Source organism: Balearica regulorum, chromosome 9 (genome assembly GCF_011004875.1).
Source record: "Balearica regulorum gibbericeps isolate bBalReg1 chromosome 9, bBalReg1.pri, whole genome shotgun sequence".
NCBI classification, from domain to species: Eukaryota; Metazoa; Chordata; class Aves; order Gruiformes; family Gruidae; genus Balearica; species Balearica regulorum.
The window spans coordinates 12017272-12044810 of NC_046192.1; the positions used below are offsets into that span (position 1 = coordinate 12017272).

Sequence of the window (27539 nt, forward strand, 5' to 3'; positions counted from 1 at the left end):
TGATAGAGAAAATCACAAGCTGAACACGGGTGTTGAAGCAAAGCAAGTGTTCCACATATTCTGTATGGGTTCTTACCTCGCAGCAGGAGGAGGGGTGGAGGGAACCTCATCAAGACTTGAGAATCTTGGCACGTGGACAGCCGTATTTTACGATCCAAAAAGAAAAAAAAATCAAGTATCTGTAGAGTGATCAACCATATAGATCTTATAGTGTGCCATATTACTAGAAATCAGCAAACAGACCTGTTTCTGGACTTCAGCATTCCCATTAAAGTACGTTCAGGAGAGAATGATCTCTGCAACTTGAAGAATACCCAGAGAAAAAAAACCCAAGTGTGCTAAGATGTAGCAGAGGTTGAAGGACAGAAAGTAACAGAAGAACAGGAAAAATGATATGCTAAGGGTGACAGGCAAATGAGGTCTAGTTTGAAGAACACCACAGCTGAAGTAGATGCTCCAACTCATAGTAGATGACTGTGAAAGAAACTGAGGGAATGGTGTATGATTTAACCTTCCATGTTTCAACACAAGAAAAAGTGAATGCTAGTTCTTCTGTCCTCTTCAATAATGTTAAATCTAGAAACATTTGTCTCCAGTGTCTGTGGAACACAATCACTCACAACTTGAATTTGGTATTATTCTGAAATGAAAATGTTTAATAATTTTACATTGTTGAAACTGATTTGCACATACTCCTGAGAAAACTGTAATAATTTAAGATTAGTGATAAACCAATACATAATAAAACCTACACATTTAATCATAATTTATTTGTTTAAAAATATAAAAGTAATTCATAGCTTCAAAAATACACTTTTGACCCCCTTTTAGCTAATAATAGGATTTAACAATGGACTTGAAAATACTAATGTTACAGATGTTTACAAGTTAGATAGCATACTTGTAACTACTTTTAATGCATTTCTCTTAGCCATGCCAGATAACATAGCTTTTGGTCTTTATAAAATTTAAAAAAATCGAGCTACAAGCTAGACAGGAACTATCAGCTACAAAAATCCTGGATTTATTTTTTCAATGGAGTACTGAAAGCATATTTGCTTTTGTATTTCATCTAAATTTAGTGCACAAAAATATCATCACGGAGCTGGGTCAAATGCTTCCTTAGAAAGTCAACCAAGTGGTAACAGGCTACTAAGAAAATTTCTTTCTACACAATCAAGTTCACCACAACCCACTCCCCAACAATAATTTTACTTTCTTAGAAATGCCTAAAGAAGCATATGTGCCTTTTACCCTTCCTTAATGATTAACACACCAAAGATTTTAAAGATCAGAAGGGAGGCAAGTTCCTCAGTAGAAAACCCATCATAGGAAAAAACTCCCCATCTCTAGTACACGGTAGGATTCGAGCAGCTGGGCCACCCAATGGAGGTCACTGAAGGGACACAAACGCTGCAGCTGGACTACAGCTGTCATAGGGATGGTATGAAGGTTCATTATGATGCGGTAAGTAGCAGCAGGGGGGTAAGTGAAGTACCATATAATTTATGTATGTACCATCACAAATTTCAGTGATGGTTTTTACTGTCCTGTTAATGTCAAGATTTTATGAATATGAATTAAAACATTTTAATTCTTCTATAATCAAAATGCCAACTTCTACCAGTGCAGGGAACGTTTCATTGCTTGTAGCCAGATATCCATAGCAGGTTTGTATTCCTCCAAGTCCTTCTGGGGCTCAAAAATGGCTTCTATTCGCCTTAGCTTCTTTAGTTGTTCTTTGTCAGTCCAAAATCCTATAAACAGAAAGTTCATTCTCAAGCTCAACTGCAAATATGTTATTTTAGAGTTGTTTTAATTTATTTCCAAGAGATCCAAAGCAGAAACACAGTAAGAAATCATGACAGCTTTTCTTTACTCAACCAACAACTTTCTCAGAGGGAAACATATTTTTAACATGTGAAACTCCTTTCCAATAGCATCCACTAGTTTGGAATCCTGACAACAGCACATCTGCTTAACTGGGATGGTTTCCAAGGAACAGCTCTGGTACACTGAAGTTCCCTTAGGTTCCATCCACACTAGGCTTTTGGCTGCAGCTCCCTCTTACTGAAGAAGGGCCACAGAAACCCAGACTTCGCACTAGTTCCTTTCTACTGTCTTAAAAATTGCATAAATGGCAGAAAACTGCTGGTGTACACATTCAGATTAATTTATGCTATTGAATCATTCTTGTCTATCAAGGGCTGCAGCTTTCTTACAGTTTTTTAATTGCTCAATAAGTCTTACCTGAGCATATACTTTTTTATCTTACTGTTGTGTTATTTACATATCAAAGCAACTGAATGAAGTTAATATCCCCCTACAAAATATACTGCCATTAAGCAAAACCATTGACAGTTTGTAGTTTTAAGTCTGGTTAATTATATACAACAATTCTGAGTACAGCTGGATTTTTTTTTCTGTTAATAATTTATTTTTTACTTCCATTGTATTTATTTCTGTGAAAACCTTAAAGAATAAAGACTCGGCTCACAGATGACAGGACATAACTTCAGTAGGAATGACACAGCTGCACGTAAGCATGGCAGCTTCGTTGTCACATGATCCATCCCCACCAAGCACCACTCCAGACACTGGCAATACGGGAAGGGATGCCTAGTGTCCAGGTCAAGAAAGAAGGAGGTGGCAATATAAGGTTCACCTCTTTCTTCTTCAATCATATATCCTTCTAAATGTAAATTCGTCTTACAAATATGTATGCAGATACTTTTCACATTAAACTCACTGTCACTATTCATTTATATAAAACTAAACAAGCATACAAATGCTCAGTAGATTGGGACATAGTGTTAGAAATACAAATAAGGTCCTTGATTTGGTTTACCTATGACGTTTATCATCTGTTTCTTTGGTCCATCAAATGCAAGTACATGGGTACAAATGCAGAGAAACATAAACACTACTTACCTTGGATTCCCACAAAATGGCTAAAGTTTGGGGAGTTTTTACAGTTATTTGAAGTTATGCACTGGTTTTTTCTGATTTTTTGTCCTTATTTACAAACATGCATTATGAAGGGAAAAACAAAACCTCTTTAAATGTATACATACCTGAAGCAAGGCCTGCTAGAAAAGCTGCACCAAGACTAGACATGTCTGCATTTGCAGGTTTTTCTATTTGCCTATTAATTAAATCTGAAGTCATCTGCATAACAAAACTATTATTACTGACACCTCCATCAGCTCTATAGGGAGAGGGGAAGAAAAAAATTTTAAAAAGAGATTAAATTCAAATGCGTATTGCCAACATTTCAGAAAATAACTTCCAGGGTTTCACACTTATGCATAAATTTTCCTATCACTCCTGCACAAATGCATTTTCACTTTATGGGCAAATTTAGAGGCCAGCACAAGGTGCCTAGGAAAAAAAAAAAGAATGGGAGAGGAACAGCAGACAGACAGGGCCAGAGGGCAGACACATTATCAAAAGCTTTGAAAGCTCTGTCTTCTAAAACTACACACCATCCTGGTTGAAATTTAAGGTTTGTAACAGAACTTTACATTGTTACCACCACCACAAGACACTAGTTAAAACCATTAAATTAAACAAACCGTTTCAAGTTCTCTCAGATATGGAAAAGTACTTTTTTCATTACTACCAAATCTTTGTATTAGTTAGCCAAAATGCCTTCATAGTTGCTTCTTTTTATGAGGAAGATGAGAGTGAGGCTTCCATCTATCTATTTTCTTAATTGCATCATGTCAGAAGCCCTTTTAATGGAGAAAACTAGAACTTATCAATGCTGATCTTTAAACACGAGAGTGATTACTAGTGCTGTAAAGAAATCACTCCTGCAAACAAAAAGTAACTATAACAAAAAGCAATCTTTGAATTGCCAGATTGGTTCGTTATGGCGTTGGACTCCTATACGAGTCAGATATGGAGCTGTTGTTCAATCAAATGTGGTGCAGTAAAAGACATCTACTGTTTATTACTATAGAAACTGTTGGGTAATAAAATTTAACAGTTGCTTAGAAATCCTCAATTCAAACATGCCAGCTGAAATTTTTTATACTACGTGATGCCTCAGAAAACTTTTGCACAAATGTTTTGGCTGTTTCCGAAAGTAAAATCAGGAGATACTGCCTGACTGGTGACGTTACAGGATTTTGCTTGTTTGTACATACAGTTAAGCAGGGTTACCACCTCTACACTGTGGCATTAAAACCTTTAACTGGTAAAGTCACTTTCTTAATGCCAGTGACTTGCATTTTCCTTCTGTAAAAATAAGACAACCATTTGATTCAAGTTACAAGGGGAAAAAAGAAAATTTCCAAATTTTCTTTCCAAATCAGTTTTATATTTAGCTAAATTTTGCTGCTAGATACTTCAAAGATTCAATCTGTACAGTGCAACTTCTAACTCAAAATTCCTACGTGCCATTTGACCGGGGATGTGCTATTTCACAGAACAAGTAAGTAGGTGACATTCCAGGACTCCAGGGACCAGCAGGATCATCCTTGTAAAGGCTGCTGCAGACTGCTGTAACATAGGACGTGAGGACTACAACTGACGGTTCCTTCTCTCTGCTTTCCTCGGCGGTGCTGAGATAGGCACAGAAAAGTAACAGGAGTGTAGAGGACTAATGAAAACAACAACTTTGCAGGAGCTTGTAGGAGCCAGAGACCAGGCAGAAAGGAGGGATAAAGGACATCAGGTAAAAAGGGAATTAACATATTTATGGCATAAAAACAACAACAAAATCAAAGGTAATGGATAGATACTAAAGATGTGCGGACAAAAGGATAGGAAAGTGATTTACAACCCTACTGAAAAACCCACTAAGTGATTCTCATTTTCTTCTAATGCTTAATTCACAAGCTGGATTGCTACTGATCGTAGTTAACTATTACAGTCACTATACAAAACAGCAACTTTATACTAATGAATAAAACATAACATGTTCATACAATTTAAAGTTTACATTACAATGTAAATGGGATTAGAATTCTATCATTCCCTAGGCAGTACTTCCACACTTCCCGTTTTTCAGTTTTCAGTCTTAATATGACTTCTCAATTTTTGGATGCAATTTTGTATGTAAAAAAGCTTCCTAAGGAATAAAAAAAATCTAGTATTTTTCATCTTTTCTGCTTCATTAAAACCCCAAGCCTCACTGTTCCTTCATCTTTGCCTACACTGTCCCTGTACGTGACGGAAGACAGAAACTTTTAGCTCCCCACTACTTTGTACTTTCAACTTTTCTTCCACTACTCAAAAGTCTGATTTCTCAAAACTGTCTACATGTCTGCCAGTCTACTTCTTCCTTTGCACGGGTCTCAGGAAAAAAGCCAGAGGAGGGACAGACACGCTGTCCTCTGTTCTTGATCGTGGTATCATGGAGACCCCTGGCTGTCAGGAGAAATTCTGGGGAGCTTTTGCAGCATGGGAGGGCTTGAGGCTCTAAGGACAACTGCTGTGGTCCAAACGAAGTACCTACCAAAATGTGCAATGCAGTTTTCCAGCAACACGTAATTCAGCTAAATTTTTCCAAGACTTTGTGAAAAGCATATTCTAGGGATCACGGTTATCTCACTAAGTTTGATTTGTTTCTTCAAAGACTGAAGCAAAACCAGTATCTTAACAACTGAATTGTAAAAATATTCTTCCTCTTTCCCTTATAAACACATCCAGTTTTAACCATCTTCAAATATATTCAGTCTGTGACAGACTCAGCACAAAAAAATTTCAGTATGTAAGAATGATAATAAAAGGGTAGAATTACCTTTCTAGAAGGCATTGCTATATGCATGCTAGCGCTACCTGAAAACATGAATTTGCTTTTTTTTTTTTAAAAAAAGAACAATTTATTACTCACACAGTGATAATCACCAATGCCAATGATTTAATTAATAACTGACCATGGCATGGGTAGTCTCTACTGCCACTTTTAAAGTTACTTTAACATTAGACTTTGCAGTCATCTATTTCTTAGCAGCAAAATTTTTACAGTAAGATAAAATGCACAGTAAAGTTCACACCTGTTTAAATCAAACTCCCATGTATTAAATTTAAATTACATGGAACTTACCGAATAGTTTGAAGAGGAATGCGTACCTTCTTCACAATGATATCATAAAGCTGTTTGTTTCTTTAAAAAAATATTTAGTTGAATTAAGCATTATATATTCCATAAAGTGTTTCCAGTATCTACATAGTCAGAAAATAAAATACAAGGCAAAAAATGCCTCAGTTGTGTCAGAACTGCTGCAACAGTTAACAAGTTTCCAAAATGCGTAAATAAAAAGACTGAAACTGGTCCTTGTTATACTTCATTATGAAGGCACAAGTATGGCTAAATCATGGCCCATTCTATACTAAGTCTGTAGAAGGTACATTTAAGGTACATCATCTGAAACTGATGATAGGTTTCCACAGACGAGATCAATTGTTGATGTAACAAGTGGTTTGAAGTAAGGAAAGTAGGCTGACAAGAGTGTTAATCAGAGTTTATCCAGCTGTTCTTTAAAGATAACCTCTGAAGGCTGTAAGTTTGACTTGTTCTGAAAGCATTTAATTCAATGGGAGAAAATCCAAACACAAAGGATCTCTACCCTTTTCTAGTTAGGTATTTGAATGAGATGAGATCCTGTACATCCTTGTTTTCAAGGGACCCATGCTTCAGTTCAGGGATTATGGCATCTCACATTTCTTTTATGGTGCAGAAAAAAATGCATTAGAAACAGCTGCAGCAATTCAGAATGTTACCATCCTCCAGACATCCTTTCTGCCTCTGTGCAGGAGGTTATTATGCCCAAAGCAGAGCTGGTGACTAGGTGGAAGGAACCATACCAGTGCCCCCTAATTGGTCACAGAGCAGTGTAAGCCAGGCTCAAACCATATTCCACTTCAGTCCAAGGCATGCTGGGTGAGTTTGCAAGACAGAACCAATCTGCTCCACAGCAAGCTACTGATGTGATATCATCAGTCACTAGCAGTAATATCTTTAACCGTGACTATCAGATCTGGAAGTTTTGTCTATTCACATCTTCAAAGATGTTTAAGATGCCTATTACTGTGTTTTATAAAACACCAAAAACTTTAGCCAAAGAGCTAATATAAAATTACCACCTTCAGGGATACTTTAAACACAGCTGGAGTGGGCTACAGCTTCTGACAAAACACTGTCAGGACACTAAGGACAACCTTTAAACAGAAAACATTTGAGAACGTGGAGAAAACAGTATAATTTAAGAACTCCTATATGGTTACTTAATAACAAAAACTGAGCTAATAAATATACACGATTTTATTTGTAAAGTGTTAAAGAAAAGAAAAAAGGAAGCCGCTAAAACTCCTTTCAATGTAACAGTAACAGATTACTACAATTTATATTTTACAAACTGCAGAATCCATGTATCCATTTAACACTGCTGATCAAAATAAAAGCAAACATAAGAAAATATAAGCAAGATACATAAGTAAGCAGTACCTGAAAGCTACAGATTCCAATATAGCTCGCACAAGATGGTTTCTGGTAGTGGAAGGTTTCAGACCAATGAAAGAGGCACATAAATATGGGTCATTCACAGAAACCTGCAGAAAGGATTTCACCGTGAGTTCAATGAAGTGTATTTGTAGGCTTTTGAGAAAGGAGTCAAATAGTAAGAAAAAAAATAACTTACGACAATTACAGGCAGCATAGTGAAAGAAGAAAATTGAAAACAATACGTAAGAGGTATATAGTGTTATTTCTAACTCAGTGAACAGTTTAAATAGCTGCTTTCAAGAGGAAAAAAGTTTAAGTGACTTCTTCCAAATTTGACATACTAAGTAACACTATTTTGTATGAATTCTCTTTAAAATGCACATAGTGTACACTAAGTGTCTAGGACAGAGCACATTGGTATTGCTGTTCTCTAGCAAGACCTTACACACATGCTTTTTTTTTTTTTTAAACACTCCTGAACTGCTGAAAGATCAACTGACTTCTAAAAGTAACACTGAAAAGGATAATACTTTTTATTAGTTTATACTACAGCATTTTTTCAGTGACACTGATAAACAGTCCAACTAAAATGCTAATGATCACTAAATTGTCTTCTCTTTGCAGGAGAACTGGAGGATCAATTGATGAATCTCCTCTTGACTCCTTTGATGAACTTTATCACAAAATACTTGTTTGCTGGTCCATGCCTGATTTGTGACAATATTAAATATTATTTTCACTGTAGACAGTAATTTTTAAATTGAAACAATCCTTTTCAGTTGTATTGTACTAAATATCAATTATGACAACACGTACCAGAAGTTTGAATTTCATGCTTATTAAATACATACAAGAATATTTATAAAGTAAATTACGAAAATGCTAACATATGTTAAAAAACCCCACAAACATATGGATAGGTACATAGAGCCAAAAAGAAAAATAGCATTTTGCAAAAATTTCTAAATAGAAGAAACTTCTGCATTAAAGTAAATGAAAATACTGGGGGTTTTTTTCCATATGCAAGTACCCTTCCCATTCTAAGAATGGAACCACTTCTCCAGCCCAGTAGCGTAAGGATCAATGGCTTCCAAGTTTACAGATTTTCATATGCAAGATAGACTCATATTCTACGTAAGGGTGAGTATCTTGAAAGAAAAAAAATAGCAGTGCATATATGTGCATACACCCCAATGAAGAGTCCTAAATTTTGCTGTTACTAACCACAGCAAATTAACTCTGGAAACTCCTGTTTCTACCAGAGTAAGTTAGAAAAAAAAAATAATTAAAGCACATATCCACGCAATTTCAAATACACTTTCACAATGATGCTCCTCTCGGTGTGCTGCAACACAGCAGTAGAATTCATTAAGAAACTTGTTCTTATTGCTTTAACATGGACAAGTAGAGAAACATTGTACTCTGTGGAGGAAATGAACATATGGGCTTCATCAGAACCCTCCCCAACCACAATCACTCTGAGGTCTAAGAAACATTACCATACAATCAGTTTGTGTTAGCATCTAGCGAGTGAAGCTAAGCACACGTCACAGTACCCAAAGTGTTCACCTGTGTTCATGTCCTTTTTCATATCACTTAATCCACTCAGTTTCTAAATCTATACAGATACTGTTACTGTGAGTGTACTAGCTAAGCAGGTTCCACTGAAATAAGCAGGGCTGTTAAAAAGCAAAGAAATTCACACTGGTGTATACTATTAGAGGTAACTAGATGTCACAGTTAAAGAGAAATCTATTCAGTTCTCTAAGTACAGCTTCTACATTTGGACTGGGAATAACAGAATTAGGGCAGAAGAGACTGAATCAATGTTTATCAAGAAGCTAGCTGGGGTTCCTTCTGAGACAGTGTCAAGAAAGCAAGGGGAGACAGACCCACAAAGCAAAACAAAACCAACCAAACAAAAAAGAGGTTTTTACCAACATCTGTAGAACACAAATATTAATAGAATTAAAGGTTCAAAAAAGATTCAGACTAACATTTGTCTACCACAGGATTCCTGTCTGCAAATATTGAAATTTGGCATGGCTCAACATTTGCTTATTCACAGCACAATTACTCACAGTAAATGTTAAATGGAAGCATCTCAGCATAACCAAGCATTATACCCCTAAAAATAAATATAACTGTTAGGTTGGCTGTTTGAGAGAAGGTAGCTGGGCTACCTGCAGAAGAAATGAAATTTTAATTTGCCTTATGCCATTAACATACAGAACTGACAGAAAGGTAAGGTTTAAGATACTAAGTTTCTTTAGAAAAAACACTAGTCCTACCGAGTATGGTAGACCAATGAAGATCAACATAAAATGCACTTTTGGACCCACAGAGAGAGAGAAGCTTTCAAAAACATTCCATGTAGCTCTAAAACTTATGTATTAAAACTAAAAAATTACTATCTGAGCCTTCTAAGAGAAAAGAAAAGGTGGTGATTTCTGAGAAAAAAATTAAAATACTATTTTCATTTTAATGGCTTTTCTTTGTTTGGTTAACTCAGTAACTTTTGAACACCTGACAGGTTCAAGCATCAGTTGCCTACACATCAAAGAACCACTGGATGGCAGACATTACTCAGCCTCCACAGCACAGCAACAACTTTCCCTCCATCTTGCCTGGTCCATCTATCCAATACAGTTTATAACGCTAATATTCCAAATGACAACTTGGAGACCAGGGCTACACCACAGTTTCTCCTAGACAGCAACACTGATTAGAAAAACAAAGTTTTGTGGAGACATGGATACTTTCACGTTGACAAACCCACAATGTAGAAACAGCTATGCTGCTGAAAACGTGCTTTTAGTCAGATTATCTCACGTTGCTTAGTTAAATGACATAACTAGATGAAAAAGTTTTGGGGCTCTGCATAGTCCCTAAGCTAGCAACAGCTATGTTAGCAAAACCAGTTTGTTTTCATTCTGTAAGAAGGTTTAAGAGCTCTGACTTGCACCTCTGTCATATTTTGTGGTGACAAATAACAAACTATTATTACCAACTGTCAAACCCATACTGGAAGCAACTGCTTTGTATCTGAATAGGCAGTATGTCAGCTCCCCAGCTACCACAATTTGTCATTTAATGTAATGTATTAACTGGAATTCCCATCAATTCCAATCTAGACTAATATGCTAGACTGAAGTGCAGCATCAATATCACCCTTGTTGCTGTCTTTGCACAGACAGTAACTCACATATGTAATGAATCTCAAGAGGGATCATGAATCAGAGGTAGAAAGGACAGACATGAGGATACACACATCTCTAGCATAAATGGAAAGCAAGTATAAAGAACTCGGAGCTTTTGACCCAGAGGGGATCAAGTAATTGCAGGAAGAGGAAGATAAAAGCAAGCTACTGGGAAATGGAGGGGACTAAAGTGGAGAACAAATGCCAGGAACTCCTTACTATACACATAGTACACTCTACTTATGGTCAGCAACAAGGCACAAACCCTATTTCAAAGGAAAAAAAAAATCTAATTAATATTAAAATCTGCATATCAAAGAGGTGTCTAAATATTACTATCTTTGCTTTTCGTAACACCAGGACTTGGAATCTTGCTCATATTTAAGTACATTTAAATATTCTGATGAATTTCAACCTACATCTTGAAAAGAGCCAGAGTAAAATTAATTTTTTTAGAACCGTGCTTAGAAGTATTGTCTCAATGAAGGCGTTGCATCAGGCAGAACAGTTATGGGATTGGTTTCTGTCTCTGCAGGCACTGCCTGAGTTACTGTGTGCAAGTCATTTAGTTTATCCATACCCCAGGTCTCCATCTGCAAAATGGAAGTAATTTTCCCATTTCATAAGGTTTTTCTCGTGAGCGGGTGGTGTTTAAGCATTCTCATACGACAATGATCTTCATACATTGTGGTGAGGGACAGAGTAGTACAGAATAAATATTATAAGATGAAAATTACTACATTTAAACAGTTAAGTTAAAATTTTAACTGGGTTGTTAAAATATATATTCTCAATTATATTAATAATTTTACCTGAAAACCTGGAACAAAACAAACGCCTTGAGAATCAACAATACTCCGTGCCATTTTTTCTGTTTCATCAACATTAGTGAAAAGATCTGTAAAGATGCAGAAGTCATATACTTTTATTATTTACTTCAATTTCTTAATATATTACAAAGAGACAAAAATCTAGATTCCCCTTGCAATATTCTCAAACTACATGTTCCAAGGGAAAAGATCACTTCTCCTGTATTTCATGTCCATCAGATGCATTAAAAAAAAATCCTATTCAGATGAAGACTAAATTCAAAAGGATCCTCTCATACCTGTTATGCCTTTTAATCTTCACACCCTCTAAGAGGTCACTGGCTTTCCAAATAGACATAAGTGGGAACTGAGAACGCTAACAATAGCACCCTAAGTATGCTAAAAGCCTAGATTTGCAAAACATAAAAAATGTTTCCCCCCCAAAGATTTTGTTATTGTCAGTCCCAGTACTAAATGACTACAGAAATAGTCCTTAATATTAATCATATTTTATCAGCACCTTTAATATTTTTACAAGTGAGTGACACAAATATGAATAAGGTAGGTCCTAATACCACCTCTTTCATAGACACTGCTTTTATTCTTGGTCTAGCCAGATGTCTCCTTTCAAAACTCCACAAACATCCCTCTTTAACTTGCTCTTTACTCATATGCAGTTCTTGTACTAACACCCATCTTCTGTAGTTATAGCTAACGATGTTCTTATGTGGCCACATACCATGTTTTCACAGAAGACTAGAGGTCTTCTATAAATAAGAGCTATTGCTTTTTCTTGTCTAAAAAGTAAATTTTCCTATCAACGATAAATTATGTTAACCTAACTCAATTTATCTTTGAAAAACTCATCTTGGTAACTTACCAGGAGTTTCAATTTACCTTTGTAACCTTCATAAATCTGTTTGAAAGCTTTGGATTCTACTGTGCTCACACTAATAAGCCTAAATCATATCTTTTCCTTCTTGTTGTATTTGCTATTACTGAACTATATATAGTACCTCTATGTCAAGACAGAAAATGAAAAAAAATAAAAAAATAAAAAAATTGACTTCACCTTGAAATTCCACATACTACTTTTTCAAAATTCTTAGAAGTGATCTAATCCCACTAAAAGAAGCCCATTAACCTAAGTTTGCCTTGCTGCAGAAATTCCTATTTCCAAACCTTTACCACTATTGTATGTCTCATCTTCATCCATGCTGAGCCTCACCATCCTTACTAATGCTATTACCTTACCTGGTGTTTTGACCCAATTCCTTCTGTAGAGCAAAAGTTTTACCCTTCTCTTTATTTGTAAAACTGATAAAAGTTTCTGAATTCTGCTTCTCTGCAATCATATTTCCAGAAAATAAAGACCTTACTTATTAAAGAGTTTATAGCAACATGCCTATTTTTTTATCTCCCTCTAAAACTTCCCCAATTTTTGCCTGTGGTAACAACTGCAGGTCATGTCCATTTCACTACTGGCTAGCTAAAAATACTTTATACTATTGCTCTGCATATACCAATAAAATCCATTTTAAGCATGGATAAGTTATATATGGATATATATATGGATATATATATGGATAATGGATAGGTATCCATTTTAAGCATGGAATTTGAAGTAGCAAGCTTGTATATGTACCACAGATAGTTGCATCTGCAGCACTGAACTGTGTATTGAATTGAGTAATTTCCTCAAAAGACTAGTGGCTGTTATTCTCTAGGCTCAGTCAAATGTTGAATTATGAAGACCTGAGGACCAACCTGAGTCATATGTAATCCTTAAGGGCACATACATGAGCATGTATATACACATATGCACCAGAAGTTGACAACTTCAAGAAACGTGGAATTTTATGATGAGCTACACTTCATGAAAACCTTTCCCAGATAACCCAGAGTTTAAGACACTAATTCCTTTTTTGCACCCTAGTAAAGGTGTACTAAATTTCTAAGTAAACCAAGTAGATAGTTTATTAGAACACTCAGAAAAGTTGTCCTATAAACAACGAGTGGTTTTGAACATCAACTACTATAAGAGCTAGTATTTTTCTTAGTCTTTTGTTAATTTGGAATGCAAATCTTTTCATTACATAATAGTCACAGCCAAAAGGCACGCTACTTCTGTGTGAAGCAACACACACAACACTTACTTTCAAAAATAAAGTTCTTCACGTTATTTTCATATAACTCAAACCTGTTATTAATTCTAAGATGTACAGCTAGAGATCTCTGAAAAACATTACAGCAACTGTTCATGGAATATTGCATTTACAATCATGCTCCCTAAACTTAATTGGTATTCAATTTCTGTCTCAACTGAAAATTCAAGTCCAAATACCCTAAAACAGCACACATTTAACTTTAGACGTGTCTCCTTTATACCATTTCTATTCAAGTCTGGATATCAGGTTAAAAAACAAAACAAAACAAAAGAAGGCATCAGGAAGTTTGTTACACACAATAGAAAGCAAGTGAGGAAAACAAAAGCCTACACAGGTAGGAGGGTCTGAGAGGCAGAGTCTGATGAGAAGATGATTGTGCAAAGCAAACCCCCTGCAGTAAACATGCTCAGCAGAGAACTTACTAATAAGACTGTGCATTATCCACTGCCCAAAAGATGTAGGCTAGTTTCTTCAATTAAGGATAACAAAACCAAGCAAAACCCATACCTAAACACCATTAAAAAGTTTCTTAAGTAGTAATATATTTTACTCTCTAAAAAATTAAAGAACTACTTACTTATATCCTGAGCCCATTTTATGGCAGTGCCAATGTCTGACATACAGCCTTCAGTTAAGTAAACAACTTCTTCCCCAATCTTCCAACCAATCAGTGGATACAGACCTTAATTATTTTCCATGAAACAAAACAAAACACCTAGTTAAGTTAAATGTTTCCAGAAAAACATATACAAGCACCCCCCACAATAAACCCTACTAAAAAAAAAAATTAGTTTTTATTCAATTCCTTTGCAGAATTCAAGCTAAAAAATGCCACTGATAGAGGTTAAATGTATTGTTTAAAAATTCAGTGATGCAATTACAAGACTCGAACAACAATTTGTTAAACCAAAGTTAACCTAAAAATAAAAATCATTACCAAATTACAAAAAAAACCCCTCTTTAAGCTAAAGAGAAGAGCTATTTGCATTTTTTTTAAATGATAAGAGATTGTATATACTTAAAAAATTATCAATGTTTTCCTATTTGTTTTCAATCTATCTAATCTTCCCCAATGGTTTCTGAAAAGTCAGAATTTACTTCCCCAAAACATAAAACATGAAGGCTGAGCTTTCAGATGGAAAGCACAAATACTCTAACAGACATAATACACACACACAAAAAAAAAGCAACACAAACTTAGAACATAGATCTTGTTCACAGAAGAGGATGAAAATGATACAATTTTTTATTCCTTTATCAATACGCAATTCTTCCTCACATAGAAAACAAAGACAGAAAAGTTTCACAATTTGCCCATCCTTGTCCCCAACAAAGGCTACTGCCAGTTAACTATAGCATCTTACCTGTATGTTTGCTTAATATAAACAACAAACTCATAAAAAATATTTGGTGACATACTTTGTATATAACTACAAAAGATTATATTAGCACTTCTATGTTTTACATGATGGGATTTGCAGGAAGTTATAACCTTCACCAAATAGTTTTGGCTTTGCGGTGACTCAAAAAAAAATTTAAAAAATTCACTAACTTCGAATATTTTTTTTCCTTATCCCTCAGAAGAAAGGCAGAAATACATAGGGCAAACGTTAGTTTATTTGAACACACAGTACAGCATCTTTCAAAGAGCTGTCTCCTTGAAGATACTTTATCATCAGAAATTATCAGCCAATACTGAGGATAAACCTGATGATTTGTTCTCCCCTCTGTCCCCACAAGGATATGTTTAAACCTTAACAAATAAAAGAGAGACATACTACTTAAAACTGTCAGTGTCAACATGAAGATCTTCTTGTTTGATATCTCTATTAGTAAGGACATAGCACAAAAGTCCTGCAGAATACTGCTTTTAATGCTAAAGCAAAAAGACTTAGTCGTCTAGCTGAACAGTAAATGTTCTCCAGCACTGCAGCTGGACAAATGGTTTTTCAGGTCATTCAATAAAAACTTAAGCATTCAGTGGCCACTGCAATAAAAACATCACCTAACCCAAGTACCATAAGTGAGAAAAGCACCATGACCTCACAGGACCCTGCTCAGGACTCAGAGATCATAGGTAATGCTACAAAGGTAAATGAGTCCCAGTAACGGCTAGGACCAGAAAAGCATCAGAAGGATCTAGGGATTCTCTCTACTTTCTCAAGGTGACTTTGCTGATATACACTTGTCTCCAGTTTGCTCGTCTGTGTCCAACAGAGTGGCATGGTAGTACTAGTGGAATTGCAGAAACTTGGTTAGTGCTGGAGACACTCTGGTGCTTACAAGGGAAAACAATTAGCAGTACCTATGTAAAGTTTGCATTCGTCTCTTGAAAGGAAAAGGCAATATACTTATCTCCAGATCCTTGGTGCAGGTCTCCCTTACAATCTTTATTTTCTATCAAAGGTGAAGCTGCAAAGCAGCAAGACCAAACAATTCACTAAGCCTAAAGTCCCAGAGAAGGACAGCTAATTAGGGACAGACGTCCACCAGGTGGCCTTCCTAAAGATGCTCACACCAGAACCTCTAGTAGTGTAAGATAATCTACCTCTAGGGATCAGATCAACATGAGATTTGGCATGACCACAGTTACTAAGCACTATCAGACTGCTAGAGAGATAGATTTAAAATCTATACAACGTGTTTCCATTATTGAATTGTGAGAAGTGCTGTTCTCGAAGGAACTTTTTTTTTTTTTTAAACTGTCATATATAGAAACTAAAAGTAGATCAGAAACTAGAACAGCAGCTAATGAATAGCTTGCACAAGGATGCTGTAGGGATTCATCTTGCAGTCTTAAATACACATGTCAACTTTAAAGATTGAACAAATTACATTTCATGCCCAGGGCACTGAGAAAGCTAGGTACCTAGCTTGTCCTACTAACCATACCACATGACAGCCACAGAACATAGGGGAAATAATTTTAATGTAAGTAACAGCCTAAAGCAGTAAACGTTTCACAGCACTGCCTTAAAGATTTCAACTCCTGTTAGATCACAATAGCCATGTATTTTCTTGAAAGAAACAAAATGGAAAAACCTTACAGCATGTTTCGCTATTACATTTCCACAAACTACATACACCTGATTTCCTAAGTAAAAGTATCAGCACAATGACATCATTAATGAGCCTAAAAAGCATTTGCATTCATAGGGATTTCGATGTCCGTGCTGTTCAGTTCTGACACATCTCCCGTACTTGCCAAGGTCCTTCCAGACTTTAGCCGGTAAAAGTCTCCTTAGCACACTGCTGTCCTCCTTCCCAGCCCCACCCCGCCTATGTTAAATTGTAGGCTTCCTGAAATAAGTAACTGTTTAAAAATATGACAGAGAGAGACCGTGCAGGCAAATTTACTTCAGTGTCATCTGTTGCTCTCTTGACAAATAGTTGTCTATGACAAATTAACAAGCTTGACAGACCACAAATGTTCAGAACGACAAAGTTTTAAACACTAGAAACACACTGGGGAGTCCATTTCTAGCGTTTTTAAAAGAAAACTAGTAATTGCTAATCCTGCATTATCTCACTGCAGGTTCTTCAAAGGATAAGGGCTCAAAAGGAGGAACTTACAGCGATCCACTGGAACATTTTGATGTGAGAAGCCAGAGGACCAATCCTCTTTTTCTCCATTCCTGCGCTGTATAATACTGCTATCAAGAAGAACAGGTGAAGCAAAAAAAAAAAAACCCAACAGGAGGGATGCAGGTAGCAGACATAATTATTAGTGATGTTACTTAAATTCTCTTCTTGAGAAGCGTATTTCAGAATAACCAAGATCTACATTTCTAATTAAAACCTTCCACAGTCTTCTGTTCTGAAAACACTTTCAAGCTGTTTTTCTACAGCTAAGGACAGAAAGAAAAGCATAGCCCTGTTTTATCCCTTTTTGTACCGTCATCATTAACAGCTGTCAAGTAACAAATACTCTAAAACTAAAATTTCACTAAACTTACTTCCCCGTGATGCAAAGAGATGCTCTCCAGTATTCACATTCCAGAAACCACCTGTTCCCATCGTCAGTTTAACATCTCCTGGGTGAAAGCAGCATTCTCCAAACATGGCTGACTGCTGATCAGCTACCTGCCGTATCATCAAAAACATTACCACAAGTTAGCTACCAACTACCAGCCTACAATGCTGCTGGATTTTAGAATATCAATGCAAACACTTCAGAGTTCTGAACATAAATAACCATTCAGAAAGGAATTGAGCATTACGAGAGGATTCATATACAATTTTTTAAGTATTTTCAGGCCATTCCAACAGTCAGATTTATCACCAGAATCAAATGATATCAGGTTTGGACAAAACGTGAATGTCTGTAGTATTGCTTGCAACACTGGAGAATGTGTTATGAAAACAAAATAAATATTTTATATTTTAGTATTTGACAAGGATAAACGGGGCATTTGCAATGCCAAGGAGCAGAACAGAACAGATTGGCTTGAATTCCTCTTCCCCCAAATAGAAAGTTGAAGTTTTGAAGTCTCACCTTCCTCTTTCCCTGCTACCCCTCCTGTACCAAATTATTCCATGCTCAATTTTTCAACAATGATGATGGTTATTAGATGTATTTACTTATGTTTGTGCCTTGGTGAAACAGTACATTTACAGATAAACTGAGTCTACAATTCTTTAAAAATAGCAAGAGAAATTCATGTTAGATAGATGACATTTTTTCCATTTAGCTCAATTCAAGCAGATTTTTCTACAAGTCATGACTTTACAAAAAAAATGGATTTTTCTCATCCAAATCCTAACTACTGAGGCCAGAACATGTTATTCTCCATTTATTTTTAGTGAAAAAAATAAATAAAAGGTACCACAAGTGGATCTATTAACAAATACTCTTACATTTGTGTAGATTCTTACTGAAGTCAAGCCAGGATGAAGCCCATTGCACAACTTTACACAGAAAATTGATTTTAAGCCAGAGCTTAGAGCAGAACCCAGCTCTGTTAAATACTACATTCAGTGCTTTATCAGTTGGTCATCTAACCTTAATGGACCTCAACCTCTAAAAATCCTTTCCCATTCCTCTCTCCTCCTTTCACCCTAAGGTTGTTAACTGAGTTTTTGGAGAAAAATTCAACAACCAATTCTACTATAGTTAAGTCATAGAGAATACTTACTAAACAAGCAAGTACTAAATGAAAGCTAGATAAAAATAATATAGGTACAAATATACAGATTTAAGTAAGAAAACATTCGCACTCACCACTGCCATTATTGGAATAGATACCCCAAATATTTCAGAGTCAGCTGATCCGAAGTTGAAGCTTAAAACAAATGTTACAGAGAAACATCACAACACTAAATTGACCTTTTTTGTTAAAATGAAATCTAGATATATAAGGCTTGGGTCTGCATCACATATGAAAGGTAATGCTACCAATTTATTTTAAAGAAAGCATTAAAACTATCACTTTAATAAATAATGATAGTAAAAATAAAGTTTTGGATGTAGTGTTAATAAAGTACATTTGCATATAAAAATAATTTAAATTTTTTTGTGCATCTATATATTACTTTGCCTCTGAGATTATGCAGTATTTATTTCTAAAGTCAATTAATTTAACAGGTATCATATTCTTTTAAATATGCTTCATAGTTACCTTGTGTCTTTCACTGGAGGATAAACAGACATTGGAATGGAAAGTAAGTAACACAAAGCAGGATTCCAACATTTCTGAAATAATATGGAAAAAGTAAAAACGTCAGCAACTCTCTCAGAAGCACAATAAATAGCAACAACATTTTTCAGAACAGCACATACCGTAAAGGGTTCAAAAACGCCTGTAGCACTAGCATTTGAGTAATCTGTAGCATACACAGAACCTATCACAAAAAAAAAGAACAAAGTAAGACTTTAGATATCCAAATATTTAAGAGTCATTTTAAACATACTTGTTCTTTAAACATCGCAGTGGCTCCAATGAAATATAAACTAGGTGTCTATAGGCAAAGTCATAATGACACAATGAGCACGTAAACTTTATCTGCCGCTCACTATAATGTATATATATTAATTACCTTATTTTGCCCTCATGAAACTGGCTAGGAGAGAGCTGGTACTTTTGACAACGTGTACAACACTAACTGCATCACTGCCTACTCTAATCTATCCAATTGCTCAGGCATTAGCCCTCAGGACAGAAACTTGTAACTTCTACATTGGTAACAATTATTTGTATTTCACTTTCACAGGTACTTTTCTTCAACCAAAGCCAATTAGTTCTAGTAGTCCTCTTTAAATCTTCAATGCTTAAAACGTTGATTACACTGAATAATTATTTCCCTTTCTGACTACCCCTCCAGGCAGGCCCAAATAATAATCAATTCTGAAGTTGCTGGGGTTTTTTTAAACAGTAAATATATTACAATATTAATCAATTATTCTACGAAATATCAATGACAGTCATGAGCATCATTACTTAGATTCCAATATGTTTTATTAATATTTTAGAGAACTGTAACATTCACCTTTAGTCAGTCTATACAGTAACCAAGTGTCAACTGTTCCAAAGCAGCAGTTATTTTTTTTGGCGGCTTCTTCAGCCTGGAAACAAATATACATACAAAAAAAAATATTTACAACTGGATACAATAGAGAGGAACATATTTCCTGATTCCTTTTCTCATTTTCTTTGTGGTTAATGATAACGTCCCCAGAAAACAAGTCTCTGATTGCCAGTATTTCCTCTGAAAAAGGGCAAATCAGCTATATAAGTAATATAATCCTATCCAGTTCATGCTCCTAAAAAAGAATAAGCACAGTTTCTTACAATCGCTGCTAAGAAAAGCAATTAATTTTCTACTGCGTTGGCATCAGAGCCTTAAGAAGGGAAACTTAATAGTCACAGTTATAACAGTGGTGAAGGAGTGGTAAATAAAGAGAACAAGGTCCTGCATACTGCACTTAAATAAAGAATTAACAGAAGAAATAAATGTATTTTTAAATATGTGCTTGAGAACAATAAAGACAGAGCCATCATCTTCTGGTTTATGTCATCTGTAAAGAGCTCAAAATGTTATTTTCCTTGAGATTTTTTCCCCCTTTAAAATGGGAAATTCAGGTTTCATCTAATTTCTACTAATTGACAGTGTGTAAACTACAGAATTCAGAAAAACCACACACAAATTAGTTCACTCAAAAATGACTGAATACATTGTTCTCTGTAATTAAGAGCCATGTATTTTTGAGCTTCTTGGTTTGATAGTCACATATTTTAAATATCAGTGCCTGACAAGATGTGGGAGAACATTCATCACACATTGAAAACTCAGCAGCTGCATTACCTTCAGTTCTATAATCCTCCAAATTCACACCTCACATTTTCAACAGGTCCAACCAAAACACATCAGTAAAAAATTATACTTGACCTTTCCAAAAGATAGCTTTGTGACAGAAAATACCAGACAAAAAATACAAAAGATTTTCGGGTTTCTTTACAGGGTAGAAAAATCAATGATAAACAATTTCTTCAAAAATAACTTGAAAATTAACAGAAAATATGACTGAAGTTACAAATACAATAGGAAGAAACAAGGAAAATGGTAAGGATTAGAGCAAAAGATACAGCAACAAATAGCTCAATGCTCATGAGTCCATGAGATTATTCTAGCACAACTAACTTTACGTGTAGTTTCCAGTTCATACTACAACAAAATGCAAAATAAATTGCAGTGTTTGATTGTTCAGTACAGTATTATTTGTGAAACTGCAAACACTGGAATAATGCAGAGTGGAAAAATAAGAGTACCAGTTGAAAATAAATATAACTGTCATGCAAAACTGGAGTGCAAACAACTTTAAAACAAAGTAAAATTACTAACTGTATATGAAGTAAAATAAGGTGATTTGATTATGTTTCTTATGCATGAAGAAAACTTTTTACTACTACACATTTCCAGAATCAGAGGAAAAAGTTATATAAATGTGAGTAGATATTTAGGCAGACAGGCTTTGAACATTAACACAGCTAAAAGTCTTTCGTTCTGGTTCTTTTTGAGGAAAAGAACAAGACAAAAAACTGAAGAGGCTACAACCAACCTAAGTCACTAGCCTTTATTATGACCTAAGAAAAGTATTATTTTTCCCTTTCCAGCTTACCTCATATATGTTTTTAAAGACCCATGACAACTTCATAGAAGTTTGTTGTGTTGAAAAAGTAAGAAAACTTGGTGCCAAGTATCGATCATTCCCAGTCAAGAAATGAAGTACTGTAAAAATAACATGGATTACCTGTTTCAAAAGAAAAGTTACGTAATTTTTAATCTGTCCCTTTAAAGGTTTCTGATCAACCATCTTTAAAGGATGACAACACAGATGAAACCTGCTGACTTGAGATTAGATTCAGAAAGCTAAAATTCTGTCACAGAATTCCTGTTACACAGGATTTCAACAGATAGCCTTCCCACAGCAAATATCACAGGAAAGAGCAGCTGCACCATGCAAGTGTCTTTTACTGACTTCTGCTGGCACATACTGACAGACACTGCTCTGCATTACAAAGACAGGCCACCTACATGAGCACAATGCACAATGTACCTGACAGCGTTACATACTGTTATTACAGTGAAAGTTCTCCTACAGAAGACAGGCTCAATCATGTTTTACTAGAATAACCAAAACTTAATCAAGTTTTCATTCACAAAAGAAATCAGTGGCAAACCCAAGAATTTAACTTCTTATCATGTGCTAGTTAGTTTCCACTTACAGGAACTTCAGTTTTTCCACTTCAAGCAAATCTCTCTCTTCTAAAGGTATGAAGCACAAGCCATGAGCAGCATAAAATGTACCTTCTATAGATAATCTGAGCAGAGAGTACATTAAAAAAAACCCACAGAAAACAAAAAACCCAAAACACTGCCAACCAAGAACTACCTACATCCAAAAATTATGCTGTAGCAGTGTTAACATGCAACATTACAGGTATCTTTTCCCATAATTAATTACCTTCAGGCTATCACTACTGCATTTTTTCTTAGTACTATTGTCTACGCTAATCTTGCTCAGTTAAATGTTTTTAGGCCACAGCACCTCATATTAACATGTTAACAGGACACTTGCAGTATTTCATATATTCCCCTTACTCTTCATAAAAATGAAACAGTTCTAACACGTCCAAGTAGTATCCAGCTTAGCACAGTTTTACCTTCAGCAGAAGGGACTTATTCCAGGAATTCACAAGTTCAGCACTTCTTAAGTCTTGCCAACTTATGAAATTATGAAAAGGTTTTCCTGTCCTCCTGAAAAACAGTATTTGAACATTCCCATTTAAAACTACAGAACATACACTGCTTAAAAAATTCAACGTCATTCACCATTTCCAGTCAGGACACTTAACACTAGGTCAAGTCCTAAAATAAGTACATATCCTCCTGGTGGATTTGAGAAATTAGTAATAGGCACACAGTCATTTTGAGTGTGAGCCTTCTCACTAAAATTTTAAAATATGTATTTATTCATCTCTTCCAAAGTACTAAAGACAAAACAAAAAGAACATAAACTTTTAACCACTCCGAACTGCTGTAAGGTATGGTTGTGCAAACGCAAGAGAATACAAGTGACTGATACTTGCTCTTTTCAGTTTGAGATTTGACTGAATTCAACGTTTCTATAGTCTGCTTCTAGGAATGCAAATGAATACAAATTCATTTTAAACCACACACAATATACATACTTGTGCCACGTAATGAAAGTTGCTCTCTGCGTTGAGATGCCAAGACCAGCAATTTGCCTCATGTGAAGTCCCGCAGCTAGAAAACAAAAACAAGCCACACAAAAATAAAGCAATTATTTGAAAAAACAATAGAACTATAAAACCTACAGAATACTTAGGAAATTAATAATTTAAGAGAATATAAATCTCTACAGACTGGCCAACTAAGTGGCTATAGCGGTGAAGTATCAGCAACCTCTAGTAAGACCAACTGATTCCAAACCAGGTGAATAAAGCTCTGTATTTTACAAAAGCAGCTGTGGCACGCTAACCCTTTCCACCTTCTGAAAGCCCTGTCAACACTTTACTTGAACAATCCCAGAGGTTTTACTTTACTTAACAATCCCAGAGACAGGCAGGCATGTTACATATGCCTATATCGTCAATTAAAATGTGCATTTCATATGGCTGAATGTGAACGAAAGCACAAACAGAAGGACTAAGTACCTTTACAAACTTACGGAAATGAATTCCATAAAGAAACAAATCTAGATTGATTCTGTAGGCAGTAAAGAGATTAATGTCAATATGCCATGATTTTTTATGTCACTTTAATAATGCAATGTCTCACCTTAAACATTATATTCCTTAAGCAATCTTTCAAAATTCGTAAGAACAAATTTGCTAAAACCACATATCACTGAATGCAACAAACTATACTTCAAATTCAGCTGTATAAACGTGCATTTGGGTATACACCAATTTTGCTGTTAAACCTTACCTTCAAATAACTGCTACAGAACGTTTTTTCTAATATATATAACTGTAAATAATTACATATGTCCACAGCTATTTTCAAAGCATCTCTAGTCAGCTTCCCAAGTACTTCCATGCTTGCTTTCAGAAGCAAAATTATGTGAAAAAAAACATGCATTAAGAAATCCCACTTAAATGACAGACTACTTATTTGGCCCAAAGTACTGTTACTCTGAAGGGTTCTCAATCCCGCTACTTGAACAAATCACAGGTTAAGCAGGTCCTGCTCGTACACGTTCTTGTGTTAACTTTCATGTGCAAAGTTACTCATTTGCATAAGCACATACTACAGACTCTACAACTGACAGCCTCTGAGTGACAATTACAGACAGGATTTCACAGAGGAAGGGCACGTCTTGCTCTGTCAACCTCTACATGTGCTTCAGCACCTTCCATTGTACCGGTCCTTGCATTCACACAGGCAGTGGTATCAAAGCCCTCAATGAGCTGAAAATTATTTTTAATTCCAGACAGTCATTCCTGCCCCTGGTACCACACCGTTTCCTGTGCTGGCACAAATACTTGCAAAGCTCGGCTGGCATAAACAACCGCACAGTGATTTGACTCAAGAAACTGCTCTGGACTGGAAACAACTCTGTGAAACGGAGGGTTGAACTGCTTCTTTTGACAGCAGTGTGCACTTATGCTCGTTTACGTTACACAACCACTTAAAAATGACTTGCTGACAGTGCGCACAGCTTGGCCACAATAAAAGCTTCCCGTTTTAAAACTAGCTGAAAAAAATTGCTTCCTCATTTGCGCCACAGAATGGGAGTGGAGGAAGCTAGTAAAGTCTTTAGGAGCTGAGGTGACACTGCTATTCTTGTGACAGAACAGTTGTGGCTGCTAAGAAAACAGAACAGCTACAGCTTACATCTGGTAATGCTTACTTTCCCTGTCCCCTAGCTGCCTTCCAAAGGAAAAGACAAGAGTTTTGCCTTGAGCCAGCCCTGGAGACAGAGCAACACTTGGAGACCAAACTGCAAGAGGGGCTGAAAAGGAGGAACTTTAGGCATTGAAAACAACAGTATGACACACATACACATGACAAGGAGGCTGGGGCACTGTAAGAAAGCGAGCTGGGGTGCAGTTGACAGGTCCACGGCATCAGCGTGGCACAGAAGGTGATCTGTGCTGGATCACAGAATGCTGGAGCTGGTATAATGGGAAAGCTTGTAGAGAGTAAGCGTGCAGTTAGAGCAGAATCCAGAGAATGGGGGGGAAAAAAAACCTTCAGAAATTTGGCAGAAAAGGGCGTTGAATGTGTTTTAGTGCATGGAGTACTAGGAAATTTTAGGCTAGAGTACAAATAGAGAACAATAATACAGAAATTGGATGGTAAGAACTGTCTGTAGTTTCAACGAGGAAAGTGGGAATATCAGGTTGTAATCGAGTGAGCACAACTATGCAGCACCCTGCTGTCACTCTCTCATACACTCACATCCGCACACACAAAGCAGCAGTAGAATAATGGGGAATCTGAAGGGGAAACAAGCCTACTCTGTTCATACACAGAGGCATCTGGAGGAAGGGAGACAGTCACTGGGGAAGGACACATATACAAAAAGCTGGAGCAACAAGGCGCTGTTACTGACATGTAAATCAAGTATGTACACTGCTTCTGGTTCTACTTCAATCCTAATCTGGCCCCACTGAAAGAAAAAAAAGCAATTTAAGTAGCCTATTTTACATAATGATTGAATAGGCCTTAAAACAAATTGCAGAGCTGTACTCAATGATGAATTTTCAGTACATTAAAAAAAATCTTATTATCTAATTAACTAACTTTACTAATTTTGATGAAAAATTTATTAACTTCTCAAACTTTATAAGCCATTACCTTGTACAGCCTCTTTTATTACACCAACAAACTGACTCCACAGCACTTCAGGATCTAATTCAACCCAGCCAGGACGAGGATAAAGCGATTCCACCTGTTCATGAATGACACAGCACTGTTACGATCCCTAGTACAGAGAAATCAGCATTCTGGTGAAAGTTTGTGCAAACACATTTGGTTTTGCTTTTTTTTGTTCTTAATTTTCTGAATCTACTACAAGAGGAGAAACAACAGTGTGCGTCACTTTTAAAAGACGCGGAATGTGAATGTGTGATCTCTAGAAGACCTTCTCCGTTCAAAGGCAATAAAGAAGTCCAAACCGCCAGGAACTGGGGAGCCTGTAAACCCCTTTCAGGGCTCCAAACTAGAAACCAGGTTTCCCGGAGAGGCTTTTGGCTCCGCTGCTGCACTCAAGACGTCAATGCCTCTGAGCCGCTCAGCAGTGGCACAGCACAGCAGGCCAGGGAGCACCCAGCAGATGGGCTTCCAGAGAGAGAGGGTCAGCTCCACTGAGAATGTCCCCCTCCATCTCTGAAAATCTATCAGATTTCTTACACTTCCCCTTGCTGCAATCTTTTCATTGCAATCACTAGGAATAAAAAAATTATTTCTGGAAATTGTCTTCATCACAAAATCGTGAGCCATGCAAACCAAAAGCAGCCTGAAATTCATGTTCCAAAGTTAAGGCTCTTATGCAGCGCTGTTATGTAATGCAAGTCCTACACAAGTCTCAGCTGTACTCTACTAACAAAAGTTGTTTTGTTTGAAGAAGGATTAGTCGATAAGCGACTAAAAAAAAGGTACCAGGGAAAGGTGGGCGGGAGCAAACGCTGGGAGATAACTGAGTGCAATAGTGGTGTTCCCCGTGCGGCTCCCAGCCTGGTTAAGGGTTTCGTTTCACCCAGGCTGGTCTGAGGGGCCCCCGGGAAGCCGTCCCCACCCGGCCCGGCTCAGGGGATGGCCGCGCAGCGGGAAAAGCCACGCCGGGTTAGCGCCTGTGAACGCTTCCCACGCCGGGCCCCGCCCGGGCAACCCGCCGCCCCCCCTCCCCCGGACCCCGCACGGGTGACAGACCCGAGACCCGCAGGTCAAAACTGCCCGGCGCTCGGAGGAGAGCGGGCACGTTCGGCCCCGCCCGCAGGCGCCGGCTCATGAGGCAAACACCGCCTCAGCCTGCCCTCGCCCGCCGGGGCCCTCCGTCCTCGCCTGGGGAAGGGCGGTCCGCGCCGCTCGGCCCGGCCGTGAGTTGAGGGCACCGCCCGCCGCTGCCCCCCCCCCCCCCGCCGCAGATTCACCTTCCTGCAGCTGGAGCCTCTGACCGCAGCCGCCCGGTCATAGACGTGGCACTTCACCACCGTGCTGCCCACGTCCACCCCAACCACGTACCGCGCGGGGGCGGCGCCGCTCTCCTGCTGCCCGCACGGCATAACCCGCCGCCTCCCGGCGCGCAGCGATCGCGGAGTGCGGTCGGGCGGCCGCCGCCCGCCAGAAAACCGCTGCCCCACCCCGCCGCGAGGCGGGCGCCCGGCCGGACCTATGGGCGCGGGGAGCGCGGCGGCGGGAGGCGGGTCGCGCTCCGGCGAGG

At 37.3% G+C, this 27539-nt stretch overlaps 1 protein-coding gene across 2 annotated transcripts; it reads right to left on the reverse strand.

Annotated features, from left to right (window-relative positions):
* Nucleotides 1-763: 763 nt before the first annotated feature.
* GK5 (glycerol kinase 5) lies at nucleotides 764-27539 on the reverse strand. Of its 2 annotated transcripts, XM_075761121.1 has the most exons (16): nucleotides 27250-27539; nucleotides 25955-26048; nucleotides 23320-23395; nucleotides 22792-22885; nucleotides 21747-21878; nucleotides 20117-20192; nucleotides 19410-19471; nucleotides 19249-19322; nucleotides 18852-18912; nucleotides 17587-17713; nucleotides 14208-14312; nucleotides 11466-11551; nucleotides 7457-7560; nucleotides 6056-6115; nucleotides 3075-3208; nucleotides 764-1757 (listed from the first exon to the last, which is right to left on the reverse strand). In XM_075761121.1, the coding sequence occupies exons 1-16, from the start codon at nucleotides 27379-27381 to the stop codon at nucleotides 1621-1623; spliced, it is 1554 nt and encodes a 517-aa protein (XP_075617236.1). In that variant the 5' UTR covers nucleotides 27382-27539; the 3' UTR covers nucleotides 764-1620. The 2 variants fall into 2 exon arrangements, with proteins under 2 accessions (XP_075617236.1, XP_075617237.1); XM_075761122.1 differs by lacking the exon at nucleotides 25955-26048 and having other exon boundaries at nucleotides 27250-27369.

Excerpts from the sequence above, each read along its gene's own strand:
- GK5 (XM_075761121.1), bottom strand. The coding sequence starts at position 27,381 with ATGCCGTGCGGGCAGCAGGAGAGCGGCGCCGCCCCCGCGCGGTACGTG. Across the intron at positions 19,323-19,409 it reads GCGTTTTTGAACCCTTTACG|AAATGTTGGAATCCTGCTTT; the intron begins GTATGTGCTGTT and ends ATATTATTTCAG. Across the intron at positions 1,758-3,074 it reads TCTAGCAGGCCTTGCTTCAG|GATTTTGGACTGACAAAGAA; the intron begins GTATGTATACAT and ends TTCTGTTTATAG.